General features: G+C 49.0%; 1 protein-coding gene and 1 non-coding gene across 2 annotated transcripts in view; one reads left to right on the plus strand and one right to left on the minus strand.

The window, feature by feature from the left end:
- The window catches only part of Ubr4 (ubiquitin protein ligase E3 component n-recognin 4), a 111,489-nt gene that overhangs the window by 39,051 nt on the left and 57,613 nt on the right, over positions 1-14,825 (plus strand). Inside the window, exons 35-51 of the mRNA XM_021201220.2 lie at positions 601-792; positions 1,292-1,362; positions 1,441-1,588; positions 1,913-2,140; positions 2,622-2,792; positions 4,074-4,256; positions 4,984-5,142; positions 5,430-5,582; positions 5,908-6,135; positions 6,942-7,099; positions 8,184-8,355; positions 8,661-8,862; positions 9,523-9,686; positions 10,163-10,379; positions 11,565-11,781; positions 13,646-13,709; positions 14,019-14,153. Of these exons, the coding sequence (XP_021056879.1) occupies positions 601-792; positions 1,292-1,362; positions 1,441-1,588; positions 1,913-2,140; positions 2,622-2,792; positions 4,074-4,256; positions 4,984-5,142; positions 5,430-5,582; positions 5,908-6,135; positions 6,942-7,099; positions 8,184-8,355; positions 8,661-8,862; positions 9,523-9,686; positions 10,163-10,379; positions 11,565-11,781; positions 13,646-13,709; positions 14,019-14,153 (2,862 nt within the window). The remainder of the gene's footprint in view (positions 1-600; positions 793-1,291; positions 1,363-1,440; positions 1,589-1,912; positions 2,141-2,621; positions 2,793-4,073; positions 4,257-4,983; positions 5,143-5,429; positions 5,583-5,907; positions 6,136-6,941; positions 7,100-8,183; positions 8,356-8,660; positions 8,863-9,522; positions 9,687-10,162; positions 10,380-11,564; positions 11,782-13,645; positions 13,710-14,018; positions 14,154-14,825) is intronic.
- Positions 10,542-10,614, minus strand: Trnav-aac. The gene has a single exon. It is a non-coding gene; the product is annotated as a tRNA-Val (tRNA).

The raw sequence follows: 14,825 nt of genomic DNA on the forward strand, positions 1-14,825 counted from the left end.
TGGCCTTGAACTCAGAGACCCACCTGCTTCTGCCTCCCGAGTGCTGGGATTGAGGGCATGTGCCACCATATCTGGCTTTTTATTTGTGCAGTGTGTTTGTGTGTGTGAGCACGTCCTTCAGCTCAAGTTAGAGCCCTGGAGCTGGAGTTCCAGGCAGGCAGCTCAGGGCCGCCCACCTGCTGTGGTGCTGGCCACAGAGCCTGGGTCCTCTGTAAGCAGCATGTGAGTGGCTCTTAACCACCGAGTGTCTCTCCAGCCACTGTCCACTGGGCTTTTCAGAGAAATACAGAACTGGCTGCTCTGGTTTGCAGGTGTCTGGCAGGGAGAATGCTGGGAGACCTTTTCAAGCCAGTCTTGTCTTGAGGGGCCTCAGTTTCCATCTGTATTCTGTTCTTCAAATTCACTCAGACTTACACTGAAGAGTGAGCAAGACCACAGGGGTTCTTTGTATCTCTCTGAGCCACTGTGTGCAGGCCATGGAGGAGCTGTGGGGCTGTATGATATACTGTCTCCCCTCTGCCTTGACATTGACCTCTGGTCTCCAGCCCTGTTAGAAAGTGTTTGACATGAAAACTAAAGCTTCCTCATCTTCTCTTGCAGCATGTGATGGTCTTGGAGTGCACATGTCACATTATGTCTTACCTGGCTGACGTCACAAATGCCCTGAGCCAGAGTAATGGTCAAGGCCCAAGCCATCTGTCAGTGGATGGGGAAGAGCGTGCCATTGAGGTGGATTCAGACTGGGTGGAAGAGTTAGCGGTGGAGGAGGAAGACTCCCAGGCTGAGGACTCTGTAAGTGCTACGTAGGGAAGGGAATGGCTGTCCGGCCTGCCCTGTGTGCTTGGTACTCTGCCTCCTCTGTGGGCTTGAGGACGTTGAGTACTGCTGCTTCCTTCCTGCTCACAAGGCTAATGCAAGAGTCTGCGGCTGTGCTTCTCTAGGCCTGCAGAGCAGGCACGGAGCCAGTCTCCCCACTGAAGCAACTTTTCAATTATGCCTTTCTTCTCTCTGGAGTTACTTGTTCTGCTGCATCCCATACAAGTTTGAGGAGGGATGGTGGACTCTTGAAAGTACTGAAGGGTTTTGTTGTCTGTCCCTTTCTTTTCAACAAAACCAGAAGAGGGCACTTGAAATTGTAGGAAGCTTTCAGACAGATGGCTCTTTCAGATCAGGGCAGGTTTCCACTAGACACAGGGGTATCTTTCCATGGAGTGTTGGGGCAAGTGTATTCTTATGGGACCCTGTATCGAGAGGGACATTTATGATTAAAAAGACCCATTAATCTTTGAAGGATGAAGATTCTCTTTGCAATAAGCTGTGTACCTTTACCATCACACAGAAGGAGTTTATGAACCAGCATTGGTGAGTTCCTTTAAAGTGAGGGAGGCTGGGCCTCCAGTGTTGTTGTGTGGGACTTAGTGCTGACTTTGTTCCCTGTAGGTACCACTGTCATACCTGTAAGATGGTGGATGGGGTGGGTGTGTGCACAGTGTGCGCGAAGGTGTGCCACAAGGACCATGAGATTTCCTATGCCAAGTATGGTTCCTTTTTCTGTGACTGTGGAGCCAAGGAAGACGGCAGCTGCTTGGTGAGTGATGGGACCTTCACAGTCACGTGGGCAACTTGTTAGTAATACAGGAATATCTAAGACAGGCCAGAAAATTCCTACCTCAACTCTATGTGGCCTAGTATTCGTTGTCATTGTGTTATTGGTGATGGATCCCTTTGTGACCCAAGCACTTCACTGAAAGCATTAAAAGCAGTGTTCTTGTCACATAGTCAGACCTAATGCTCTGAGGGGGCAGTGAAGATGGATGTTGAGTGAGCCCCGTGGATCTGGCTTCCAGTGGCTCAGCGCTGTCTGACCTGACTGTGGCAGGGACGTAGGGACACTGATGGGTTCTTTTTCCAGGCACTGGTGAAGCGAACTCCTAGCAGTGGCATGAGCTCTACCATGAAGGAGTCAGCATTTCAGAGCGAACCTAGGGTTTCTGAAAGTCTGGTGCGCCATGCCAGCACCTCTCCTGCTGACAAGGCCAAGGTCACCATCAGTGATGGAAAGGTTACAGATGAAGAGAAGCCCAAGAAGAGCAGCCTGTGCCGTACAGTTGAGGGGTGCCGCGAGGAGCTTCAGAATCAGGTGGGCTTCCTGGTTGGCACTGGTGCACAGGACAGAGTCCAGCAGGTCTGATAAAGTGATGAAGTGGTCTGAGCCTCCCCTAGTAGCCCAATTTTTTCTTTCATATTTATGTAGTGTGCATGCGAGCAGCCCATCTTTGAGGAAGGGTTTACAGCTAGTGGGAGTGATAGTCTGGAACCTACTTTCTTGGCCAGGAGTTGTTATCTGGGCCCAGAATGCAGAAGCCATTGAGTGATTGTGTTTCCTATTTCCCCATTCTGTATGCATAGGAGATGTAGTTAAACATGCTAGGTGCCTCGAGTGACTTAGGGTGCCTGTGGGACCTTGGCTTAGAAATAGTCCTCTCCCTGACTGTTGTCAGAGCTAGGAGTCTGGAGAGGGATGAGCTCGGCTGCAGACAGTGACTGTCAAGATTGTTGCATGTGATTCCTGATTTGTGTTGATTTTTACTTTTTCACATGTGTGTTTTGATTTCTCTCAGGCCAATTTCTCCTTCGCTCCTCTCGTGTTAGACATGCTCAGTTTCCTCATGGATGCCATTCAGACCAACTTTCAGCAGGCTTCAGCCGTGGGGAGCAGCAGCAGGGCCCAGCAGGCCCTCAGTGAACTGCACACAGTGGACAAGGGTGTGGAGATGACAGACCAGCTGATGGTGAGCATGTCAGGGTCTCAAGGTTTGCTGGCTGCACAACCTGTGTGTCTTGGTGTCTGATAGTGGCCACAGCAACTGAGGAATAGACTTATCAGTGGGTCATAGGCATACAGAACCTAGACTCTGTGGTCACAGCTTTCCTCAGCTATACTCTGGGTTCACAGATGAGGTGTGTCTGACTAGAGTCCCAGTATTTAGCAAGCAAGTCCTCTTTTTTACTAAAGCATGTATGAACTCCTAAGATGTGAGAAACTCACATTTTGTGGGCACTATAACTGAAACTTCCTTGTATAAGATCGAAAGCCTCTTGCTTGTGTCTTCTTTCCTAAGGCTCAGTAGCTTGAAAAATAGCTTCCTCGTTTGTTGACTTCCAGCCTGAGTTGAAGACAGCTTTCCTTCAGTTACTCTTACAGCATAGGGTGCAGCCTGTCAGTCATGTGAGCTGCAGGGATAAGTAGAGACAGTTCCCCAAGGGAGCAGGAGTACGGTCGCGGTAGAATTTAGAAGGGGCCTAGGAGAGCGTTTCTGCCTGTGAGTTGTGCTCACAGTACTCAGTCTTACTGGGAACCCATGCAGGGAGGACCACCTGGTAGTGTGTAGGCGGCAGGTCCAGCCAGTGCAGGACTGACTCCTGGAGCTGGGAGCTCTGGCCAGTACACGTGTGGACAGACACCCAAAGCAGTGCATTGAAGATTTTAAATACTGACATCAAAATTAAGGGTGGAAGTTGGTGACCAACTAAGTTGCCAAGTTCACTTTTGCTAGGTGTGATGCATGAAGGGAAAATATTCTGTATCATTATCATCATTTTATAAGTGAAAATACATTTTGACGTTTGAGAACAGCCAGTACTTAATTTACTTTCATGAGAATTTGACCCTGCTGCTTTAACCAGACTGAAACAGTAGACTTGAATCAGCTGAGGACAGTGGACTGCAGGCTAAAATCCATCACTTGCTTGTTTTGAGCTCTGGCTGGCCTGAACTCATCACCAGACTGGCCTGGTACTTGGGCTTCCACCTGCCTCTGCCTCCCAGCTGCTGGGAGTATAATAAATAGGCTTTTGCCACCATGCCCTTCTACTTTTCCTTTGTTGTTAGTAATTTTATTATTTGAGAATAATGCATATAATTGATTTTGGTCAGATTCACAAATCCCTGCCTCCCAGATTTAATACTGCTGAATCACTAAGGGGTACACTGCCTCTCAGGTGACAGTGGATGAACCCACCTAGTCTTACTTGCTTTCTCCAATACTTTCTCTGCTTCTCCCTTTTGCCAGGTTCCCACCTTAGGCTCACAGGAAGGTGCCTTTGAGAATGTTCGGATGAATTACAGCGGAGACCAGGGCCAGACTATACGACAGCTGATCAGTGCCCATGTGCTCAGGCGGGTGGCTATGTGTGTGCTTTCTTCCCCCCATGGGCGCCGCCAGCATTTGGCTGTTAGCCACGAGAAGGGCAAGGTAGGTCCCATGATTCCTTCCCATTCGTTTTAGGATCTGTGTTCAGATTGACCCTCTGAGGGGAAACACCCAGTCTTTGCTTCTGAGAACAAGACTGATCTCATTAAACCTTTTGGCTTGGACCTGAGTCTATTGGTTATCACAAGAACTGAGATGACTTGGGAAAGGCTCTGGCAAGTAATTGGCTGGTGTTCAGGACAACTTAGTTCCCATCCCTGCCCATTTTTGGACGTGGCAAGATACAAGCAGAGAGGCAGAAGTCTTCTTAGGAAGTCAGTGTTTCCTGTTTAGTAATTACTGCACCAGGGATGCAGACACTCAGTTGGGGAATGCTAGGTATCTTTTCTCTGTTTTTGCCTCTTATCAGGAAGACTGACTTAGCTTAACTGACAGTGTGGACAGTCCTTAAGGCAGCTGATCCAGAAAGTGCTTTATGGGGGCACTTGAGGGCAGTGGTGCATAGGAATTGAATGTGTTAGAAGATTCTGCAGTTGGTTTTCATTACTTGGCTTTTTTGTCCTCATTGGGAGAATGACCTTCCCTGTCTTTCTTTTGGGGAGAAGTAGAGGCTGAACTTGATCTACAGGTTTTCTAAGAGACTAAATCCACAAAGCCAGGCAGTGACTTACACTTCTTCCCAGGGAGCCTCCTTAGCTGCCTACCCTAGACTCCTCGAGGGCCTGGCTGGCCAGCATCTGGGCCTCAGCAGCTTGCACTTCCTTTGCAGATCACAGTGCTGCAGCTCTCAGCGCTCCTAAAGCAAGCCGATTCCAGTAAGAGGAAGTTGACGCTAACCCGCTTGGCTTCTGCCCCAGTTCCCTTCACAGTGCTGAGTCTTACTGGAAACCCCTGCAAGGAGGACTACCTGGCAGTGTGTGGGCTGAAGGTAAAGACCCAGTGCAGGACTGACTCCTGGAACTGGGACCTCTGGCCAGGTCTTCCCTGTCCTCAGTCTCACCTTCTCCTCACTGATAGCAAATGTCTTTCTCTGAGCTCACTCTGTGCCTTCTGATGGCTCTGATCTTTGTGTGCTCTGGAACCCGAGTGTCTGGGCAGTCTGAATTGGAGCTGGAGGCCAGGAGGGTAGCACAAAGGGACACGTGGGAGCTCAGGGAGAACTTGCTGACTCTCCCGATCACAGTTGAACTGTTCTGTTCTTGAACTCTTGTCCAGGACTGCCACGTGCTCACCTTCAGCAGCTCAGGCTCTGTCTCCGATCACTTAGTGTTACATCCCCAGTTGGCAACAGGGAACTTCATCATCAAAGCTGTGTGGCTCCCTGGTTCACAGACTGAGCTAGCCATCGTCACTGCAGACTTCGTCAAGGTTTGCTTTCATTCTTTCTTGAGTACTTGAGTTAAAAACCAGTATCTGCTATGTTGCTGAGTAGGTCGACAACCATGTGCCTGTAGGAATTATGTCTGTACACATTTGTGACTTTGTTATAAATTTGTGTATCTTTTCCTGTTCACTCCTTGAAGAATTTGGAAAACAATTTTTATGTGCACTGTAATGTTTAAGGCCTTACTAGTGGGGCTTGTTGACCGGAGGGTGAATGACCATTAGCCTGAAGTTGTAGCTGTTAGAATTCCTTGGCATGTGTTAGGGGTGGGACTGAAAAATCATTCTTTCCTCTCCTGTCACCCTGTAGATTTACGACCTGTCTATTGATGCCTTGAGTCCAACCTTCTACTTCCTCCTGCCGAGCTCAAAGATAAGAGACGTTACCTTCCTTTTCAATGAGGAAGGCAAGAACATCATTGTCATCATGTCCTCTGCTGGGTACATGTACACACAGCTCATGGAGGAGGCCAGCAGTGCCCAGCAGGGCCCCTTCTATGTCACTAATGTGCTGGAAATAAATCATGAGGACCTGAAGGTCAGAGTCACTTTCATCTGTTCCATGCTGAGAAACTCTTCTATTGTCCCCATTTGGTTTCCTTACCCTTTCTTGTGTGTGCACACATGTGCTCTTTGTCTTTGCTTCTTTTTACTTCAAAGTGAAAACTAAATCACTAAGGCAATTGGACTGTAAAGTCCTTGCTTTTCCGCATCTGTTAACAGAGCAAATGTGTCTCTCAGTTTTATTTTATGTGTATGGGTGTTTGCTTGCATGTATGTCTGTGCACATGCATTTAGCACTGGAGGCACCATGTGGGTCTGGGACTTGAACCCAGGTCCTGAGCTGTCACTTTAGCTCAGAAAAACTAATAATAGTCTCTCTGAACAGAAGTCCCCATTAGCTTATAGTTTCATACCCTCAAGTTACACATTGAGCAATTAAACATGTTTTACAGAGACATAAATCCCAAGGCTTACTTGAACAAATGGGGAGACTTACAGTATAGGACATGGTCAGTTATCCTGAGATAGATCTTTTCCCAGGTGGCTGGCTGTTCACCAGGGTCATCCTGCCTTCCTGGAAGAGTTGTGTTCTTCCTGGGAGAGGCATATGTCTTAATTAGCGGTTTTAGTCAGGGTTATCTTCTCTAAGCTGCCTGTCAGAGCCAAATTTAGCTAAAATTTAACTTGGCATAGCATAGTATTTTGTGAGCACGTTTATTGGTCAGTCTTATAACATCTGTGTATCACACTCGCTAGTCATTATGAGGCCCACTTGTAGGGATGGAGCTGGGTTCCATCCAGTAAGTGAAGTCCCACACATGTGTGTCTTTGCTCCTACAGGACAGTAACAGCCAGGTGGCAGGTGGTGGCGTTTCTGTGTACTATTCACACGTGTTACAGATGCTTTTCTTCAGCTACAGTCAAGGCAAGTCCTTTGCAGCCACTGTCAGCAGGAGCTCTCTGGAGGTGTTGCAGCTCTTCCCCATCAACATCAAAAGGTGAGATCGATCGATCAATCCCTAGCCTCCCAAACACCCTCTCTCAGTGGGGCTTTCTGCCCTCCCTTCTCATCCTCACCCCTCTCCTCTCCACTACTGCTTCCCACACTGCGTGTACATGCCAGCTTCCAAAGGGCATATGCCGTCCACCTACGCAGCTCTATGGCCTTGTGTAGTTGATAGACTTGCAAGGTCACCTGTTCTGAGCCGCAAAGTTTCAGTGAGGCACACATTGCAGTGATGGTAGCATGCACCCGGCTCTTAGTAAACTAACCCATGGCGTATCTGGACTCTGGTCAGGGGTTCTGCTTTAAGTCACATAGGACAGTTTTGCATTTTTTTTTTTTTTTTAAAACTTTGTATTAATTCTTTGTGAGTTTCACATCATACACTCCAATCCCACTCATCTCCCTGCCCCTTGCAACCTGCCCCACCAAAAAGAAAACAAAACAACAATAACAACAACAACAACAACAACTCAGTGTCCCATAGTCACTCTTTTGTCCACACATCTTTATTTGCAAATGGTCATTGCAATGAAGCATCGATCTGCCTCTCACGACCTCTGGCTTCTGCTCCACCATCAACACTGAGCACCTCTCACAGGTGCTCCTCTCGGAGTTACCCTGTGTCACAGAGGTCCTACAGCTTTGGATCTGTAGGGGCAGCCCCTTCACATACTCCAGTAGTTCATAGGTGGAGGAAATGTTGGAGTGGGCCAACTTAAAGCCCTGGATCTGGGCCTGGGTAGTAGCTGGGTTGGTCAGAATGCCAGCACAGCTACACCCACACCATAAGGGCCGAGTTCACCAGCAATGCCCCAGGCTATCTCACCCAATGCTGTAGCCTGCAAGAGACAGAGCCACCTTTCCTGCTTTCTCATCCTGGGATGATTCTAGCGCTGCTGTGCTGCCCAGGTGACAGGCAATGAGGAGGAAGCCAGGGGTGGGGGATGGGGGTGGGATGGGGAGGAGAACATGTGCCCCTTGATCATGTCCTCAGGGCTGGCTCTGCTGTGCTAGGATAGCCTTTTAAAGAAAGAACTAATGGGGAGTGACACTGTATCCACTTTTGGTGTCTGCAGCTCCAATGGTGGCAGTAAGACTTCTCCTGCCCTTTGCCAGTGGTCCGAGGTGATGAACCACCCTGGCTTGGTGTGTTGTGTTCAGCAAACTACTGGCGTGCCTCTGGTGGTCATGGTGAAACCAGACACGTTCCTCATCCAGGAGATTAAGACTCTTCCCGCCAAAGCAAAGGTCAGCGCCCTCTTCCCAGGGTTCCTAACCTAAGACTCTGTGTCATCTCTGTATGGTGGCCCAAGTCCATAATTCTAGCTCTGGGGAAGCTGAAGGAGGAGGCTTGAGTTTGGAGGCCAGCCTAAGCTCCATGTAGAGCTCCCCATCTCAAGAAATAGGTGAAAGCTGTCCCTGGCTGCTGCCTTTGCTGCCTTTTATATGTGCGACCTCTGTGGAGCCCGAGGTTTTACCACCTTTCTCTCTGGCTCCTGAGCCATGTGTGTGAGAACTAATTTCCTCCCTCCTGCTTTGTCCTCTCCTCCTAGATCCAAGACATGGTTGCCATTAGGCACACTGCCTGCAATGAGCAGCAACGTACGACCATGATCCTGCTGTGCGAGGACGGCAGCCTGCGGATTTACATGGCCAATGTAGAGAATACCTCTTACTGGCTCCAGCCATCTCTGCAGCCCAGCAGTGTCATCAGCATCATGAAACCTGTGCGAAAGCGCAAAACAGCCACCATCAGTAAGGCCCCCACCAGAACCCCATGGGCATGGGCTCAGCAGTCTCCTAGACAGTGACAGTAGGCCTGTGCTGGTTACAGCTGACTTTCCTGCCTTCGTACTTGATGAGGTCAGAGGTCAGTCCTAGCCAATTTTCTGAAATAGGCCCACGTGGCAACCACTGTTTGCTGTCCACTTTGAGCCAGCAGTTCTTGGTGTCCCATAAAGAATGTTTTCCGGGTTAGGGAAGGCGGCTTCCCCATGCATTTGATCTAGCTGAGGGTAGATCCCTTCAGTTGAGCAGTTTCCAGCAGAATAGTGTGGACATCAAAGGTTCTGCTGCTGGCTAGGAAAGGACTCTGAAGAAGAGGAAGCATGCCTTTTAGGAATGGTCCTGGCTAAGTGCAGTATAGTGCAGGCCTCATCACGTTTCTTTACATTTGTTCTAGAGTTTCTGTGTTTTAAGATGAGGATGTAGCTTATTGTACTGTAAAGAAATAGATACTGTTGTTATAAGCTGTACAGTCCATACAGATAGCAGGTTTATGTGTATATACATATACATATATAGATATATACACACAGTGTATCAGCAGGAGCTTAGTGTTGAGCCTTGGAGTGAGATCAGAAGTGCTGAGACTACACATTAATGCTCTGTGGCCATCTGGTACTCTTTCCACAGCAGCCCGCACATCTAGCCAGGTGACCTTCCCCATTGACTTTTTTGAACACAACCAGCAGCTAACGGATGTGGAGTTTGGCGGTAATGACCTCTTGCAAGTCTACAATGCACAGCAGATAAAGCACAGGCTGAACTCCACTGGCATGTACGTGGCTAACACCAAGGTGAGCAGCACATGGGACTGGCTCACTTTGTGGGTGGCACTCTTGTGAGCAGTGTCGTTGAACAAGTTGTCCCCATCTCCTCAGTATGAGGGTTGAACCCAGGGCCTTGCACATGCAAGGCAAGGACTCCCGCCATTGAGGGGTTGGGCTTGCTTCACATCTTCCTTTAGAATCAGACATAGAATATGTATTTGAAATTGCTCACTGCTGGTCAAATAATCCTTGAATAAATCAATCTTCTTTCATATGCTGAAGGTCTTGAGTCCCACAGGCTAATTTCCCACCATTGTTAGAAGGGTTATTGAGTACAGGGTACCATTTGATAGTTCGAGCTCCGGGAATGAGCTTGGCATTCTCCCTCTCATATCTGTGACACAATTAGGATGGAGTTCAAAGAAATTAGGTCTTCCCCGGGTAGTCATTGAGGGCATGTGGGAGGAAGGACCCTGGAGATTCTCTGCGCTCTTTCCCCGCAGCCTGGCGGCTTCACCATCGAGATTAGTAACAACAGCAGCACCATGGTGATGACGGGCATGCGGATCCAGATCGGGACGCAGGCAATCGAGCGGGCCCCGTCCTACATCGAGATCTTTGGCAGAACCATGCAGCTGAACCTGAGCCGCTCACGCTGGTTTGACTTCCCCTTCACCAGAGAGGAGGCCCTGCAGGCCGACCGAAAGCTGAGCCTCTTCAGTGAGTCAGCCATCTAGGCAGACTGGAGCTCTCATGGGACTAGAACAGATGACCACTAGGTGGCCCTCTACTGCTAGGGAGGGATTCCCTCATGGACCTAGTCTCCCTCATTAGAGGTGTAAGAGGCAGGCTACCAGGAAAGGAGACTGCTTTGTTTCCTTTCTGTGATACTGGGAATTGAACCCAGGACTTTTTGCATGTTAGGCAAATGCTCTCACCACTGAGCAATATCACCAGCCATCTTTTAGCTCTTTTTTTTTTAAAATTTTGAAACAGTTTCTCATTATATAAGCCAAACAGGCGTTGAACTTGGGTCCTCCTGCCTTAGCCTTCCAAGTCTCTGGGTTACAGGTCAGTGCTATTAGACTTGCTAAAAAGAATAGGTATGTTACAGAGAGGCAGGCACAGCTAGCTGCTCTCCTGGTGTTGCCTTAGCCCCGTCAATGAGTCGTTCATGTCAGAGGAGGCAAGGCTGATTAATGAAATCAGGAGGCATGTGCCCTATCAACTGAGCTATGTCCCTATGTCAGCTTTTTGCATTTCTTTCATTCATTCATTCATTCATTCATAGACAGGGTCTTGTGTATGAAAGCTGTCCTTGAACTCACTGTATAGCTGAGGCTGGCTGACCTTGAACTTCTTATCTTTCTCCCTCTGCCTCCTGAGTTCTAGAATTAGAAGCATGTGTCACAATGCCAGTTTATGTGATGTTAAGGTTGGAACCCAGCCAGCACGCTGCTAAGTGAGCTAAATCACTGGCTCCAGGCTTTCTTCACATGTTACTGAGCCCATGTGCTTTTTGTCAATTACTGGCCACTTAGCTGAAGTCCTTCCTCCTAGATATAGTTGCTGTTTATGTGGATGGTGATGACCTGTACTCCAAAGAAGGAAAGTGCCTAGCGATCGTTGGGAATAAGGAAGTGGGAGATAGAACACAAGTGGGCACCAGAGGATCCTTACAGTGATGGTTAGGGTCTCTCCCATAGACATCAAACTATGATCCATCCAACTGTCCTGTGTATTCAGCAGTGGCTATACTGCAAGTGTCTCAGCAGACATGGCTTTCAGAGTTTCTGAGGCGGATGTGGTCTGCACCTGTACCCGACTCCTCTGTGCCTTGCCTTGGAAGGGTTCTGTGAGCTCTTAGAAACTATGCTCCCTAAAGGCTTCTCTTGCTTATTGCAGTCGGTGCCTCCGTGGATCCAGCTGGTGTCACCATGATAGATGCTGTAAAAATTTATGGCAAGACTAAAGAACAGTTTGGCTGGCCTGATGAGCCCCCAGAAGACTTCCCTTCTGCCTCAGTCAGCAACATCTGCCCTCCTAACCTGAACCAGAGCAATGGCACTGGAGAGAGTGACTCAGCCGCTCCCACCACAGCCAGTGGCACTGTCCTGGAGAGGTACCTGTGTTGGGAGGGTTTGGTTCTTAATCATTTGCACTGTCTGCAGAGCCTCCTCTATGTCTGGAGTCTCCCAAGCTACTCTGTGATTGTCAAATTCTTAGTCCCTGGAACATCAGTTTTTCCCTAATATGCAAACAGAGCCTAGGAAATGGACTCAAGAGTTGTCTGATGCGGGATCTCTGTCCAGGCAGAAGCTTGGCCATTTACTTAATGTTCCTTAATCTTTAGGAATAGCCACAGGCTGCAGTCTAGAAAGTGGCTACACCCATGCTCTAGAGTAGGATCCAGACTGAAACAATAGCAAGCATCCTCCATCTGTGCCAATTGGCCAATTGTATCGTCTTCTCGTCTTTCTCTTTGGAAGTTGCTACTCTGTGGTAGTAACACTGCCAGCAAGAGAGGCTGTGGCAGCATCTTGCAGGAAAGTGCAGTGTCCTTAGACCTCCCTACGGTGGCATTCGGAAGCACGTGCTTGGCTTCTTTGTGCTAGCTGGCTGCTGGTTTGCCATGGTAGATGAAGCAGGTCCTGATGTAAGAGTGAGCTTCTTACATTGTAAGCCCTGAGATAGCCGTGCTTGGAGTCACTGCACCGCACCAGTAGCCTCCTGACTTCTGCCTTTCTCCCTGCCCCCATTCATATATCGTTTGCTAAGATGTGTTTCTAGGTTTCTCTGAGCTTCACATTTTTTTTCCTTTTTTTTTTCCCTTTGCTTCTCCCCCAAGTTCTGAAACTGAGTCCCTAACCAAGCTGGATCGGTTAGTATGCCCTGTTTCTTTTCTCTGCACGAGTGCGTGTGTGTCAGAGAGCAGCGTCCGCATTGTGGCTTTGCGCTGATTTGCTTCTGTTCCGAGCCCTGCTACTTTCTGTTCTGGTCATTGCATGGCTGCAGAGCTCTCCATGTGTAAACCAGAGCCTACCCCGGACCGTGAACGCACCCTTGGTGTTGGCCACATCACTCTCTTGGCTCTGTCTTCCTGAATCCATCCTTGGTGCACATTTTGTACACGGATGCGAAGGGATGGGGTAGAGGGGCAAAATGGCCCTGCCGGTTCATAAGCCCCTGGAGCCTGTTCCACTTCCCTTTGTCCTACGCCTCCTCCGTCTTCCCTTGGTGCCCCCCTTTCCCCTGCCCCCTTTTACTCTGGCTATTTTCTTGGTGCTTTCCTTTCCTGCTCAGACACGAGCTGTCAGGATGTTGGTCATTTACTATGCCACTTACGTTCACAGCATTAAGCCCAGAGCATGTTATCTGATAGATACTGGTTAATGGCTAGACTTCCTGCTGCTTCTCTAATGGAGAAGTTCCATGTTCTAAATATGCTTTGTACTATCCTTTGAATGTTCCAGTGGCATGCGTCTAAAAATAGTTTGTTTGCTGCTGTACTGAGAGCCCGTAGGGAGTGCCTGTGTGCATTTTCCTGACTGTTTAAGCAGACCTTAACATTGCCAGTATAAACAGATGGCTTTAACATCTCCCTTGGGCCTCCCTTTGCCCACTGATCTCTGAGCACCTGAGCTTCGGGCACTGCTGCATCGAGACTTAAGCCCACCTCAGGATCCCTGCCACAGGCAGCAGAAGGAAGCACATTTATCCTCTTTGAGGAAGAAAAGCCCTGCCGTCTTTGAGTGGCGGATTATGAACATGGCCCCAGGTTGATCTCCAAGCAGGAGCCAGGTTTCTTCTGGCCTGTGACACAGGCAGCGATATGCACGGCGCCTGTGGCAGGTCTTATTGTGCTTTGATTTTTATATTTGGCATTCGGTAGCTGTCCCCAAGGTCCTCACAACTACAGCTTGCCGGGCTGACACGAGGCAGAGAGAACAGTGCTTGTACTCAAGCCAGGCTTTCTGTCTCCCCAGGCTGGTTGTGAGTTCTTTGGAAGCCCTGGAAAGCTGCTTTGCTGTTGGCCCAATCATTGAGAAGGCAAGTTATTTCTTCAGAGCGCACGGGAGCTTTGTGAAGAGGCAGGAAGTAGGGTTGTTGACTGAGGCCTGCTGCCTTGGAGCTGAAGAATCCTGACGGCACAGTCTTGAAGTGCGAAGCATCCCTGAGCTGCTGCACCTATGTTGTAGGAGGGCTTAAGTTTAGAAATGCTCTTTTCTGCTCTTTGTAGTCAGTGGTGGGTAGGTAACCTAGCTCAGCTGGCCTGGAAGACAGGAGGGAAGGGCAGATAGAGAGCATTCTGTGGTGCATTGAGATGCTGAGTGATAACCCTGCTGTCTTTCCTATCAGGAGAGAAACAAGCATGCAGCTCAGGAGCTAGCCACTTTGTTGCTCTCCCTGCCAGCACCTGCCAGTGTCCAGCAGCAATCAAAGAGCCTCCTGGCCAGTCTGCACAGCAGCCGCTCGGCCTACCACAGCCACAAGGTAACCACTCCCTTCCTGGGAGACTTCTGTAGAAAGGGATGCTGTCCTGAATGACGGGAATTGAATAAGTTGGCTCTCAGTATAAAAAGTAAGGGCCTAATGGAGTAAGCAAGAGGAAAGCTCACACTGAGATTAGAATCCCAGGGTTCTCCTGAGATGTGTGGATGCTGCCCTACACTGAGAAAGCCATCTAGTAGGCTACTGGCATGTTGCTTTAGTTTTCTGTCCCTCTTAGCAGGATCAGCAAGTTTTAAAAAAGAGAGTGAGCGTGGGCAGCTGATTCTTGTGAGAGATAGTGAGGGTCAGGACTGTGCCATAGGTGTGGCTGATGTGCTGGTGGTCCAAGCCCTCAGCTGTGGCCTGGGGTGGCAGGCCTACATGTGTGGCAGGAGGTTGTTGAGTAGGGGTTATTGTTGGGCCCAGAGACTCCTACAAAAGCCAGTATCAGCAAGAGGAGGTAAGCTGGGCCACATGGCATCATGGGAAACATGATGGTTCAGACTAATAGGAAGAAAGGTGCTGGGGGCACTGCTAGGCCTATCTTTTGTTTCTCTCTCTCTCTCTCTCTCTCTCTCTCTTTTTTTTTTTTTTTTTTTTTTTTTTTTTATTTTTTCGAGACAGGGTTTCTCCGTGTAGCCCTGGCTGTCCTGGAACTCACTCTGTAGACCAGGC

This window comes from Mus pahari, chromosome 6, assembly GCF_900095145.1.
Source record: "Mus pahari chromosome 6, PAHARI_EIJ_v1.1, whole genome shotgun sequence".
In the NCBI taxonomy this organism is placed as follows: Eukaryota; Metazoa; Chordata; class Mammalia; order Rodentia; family Muridae; genus Mus; species Mus pahari.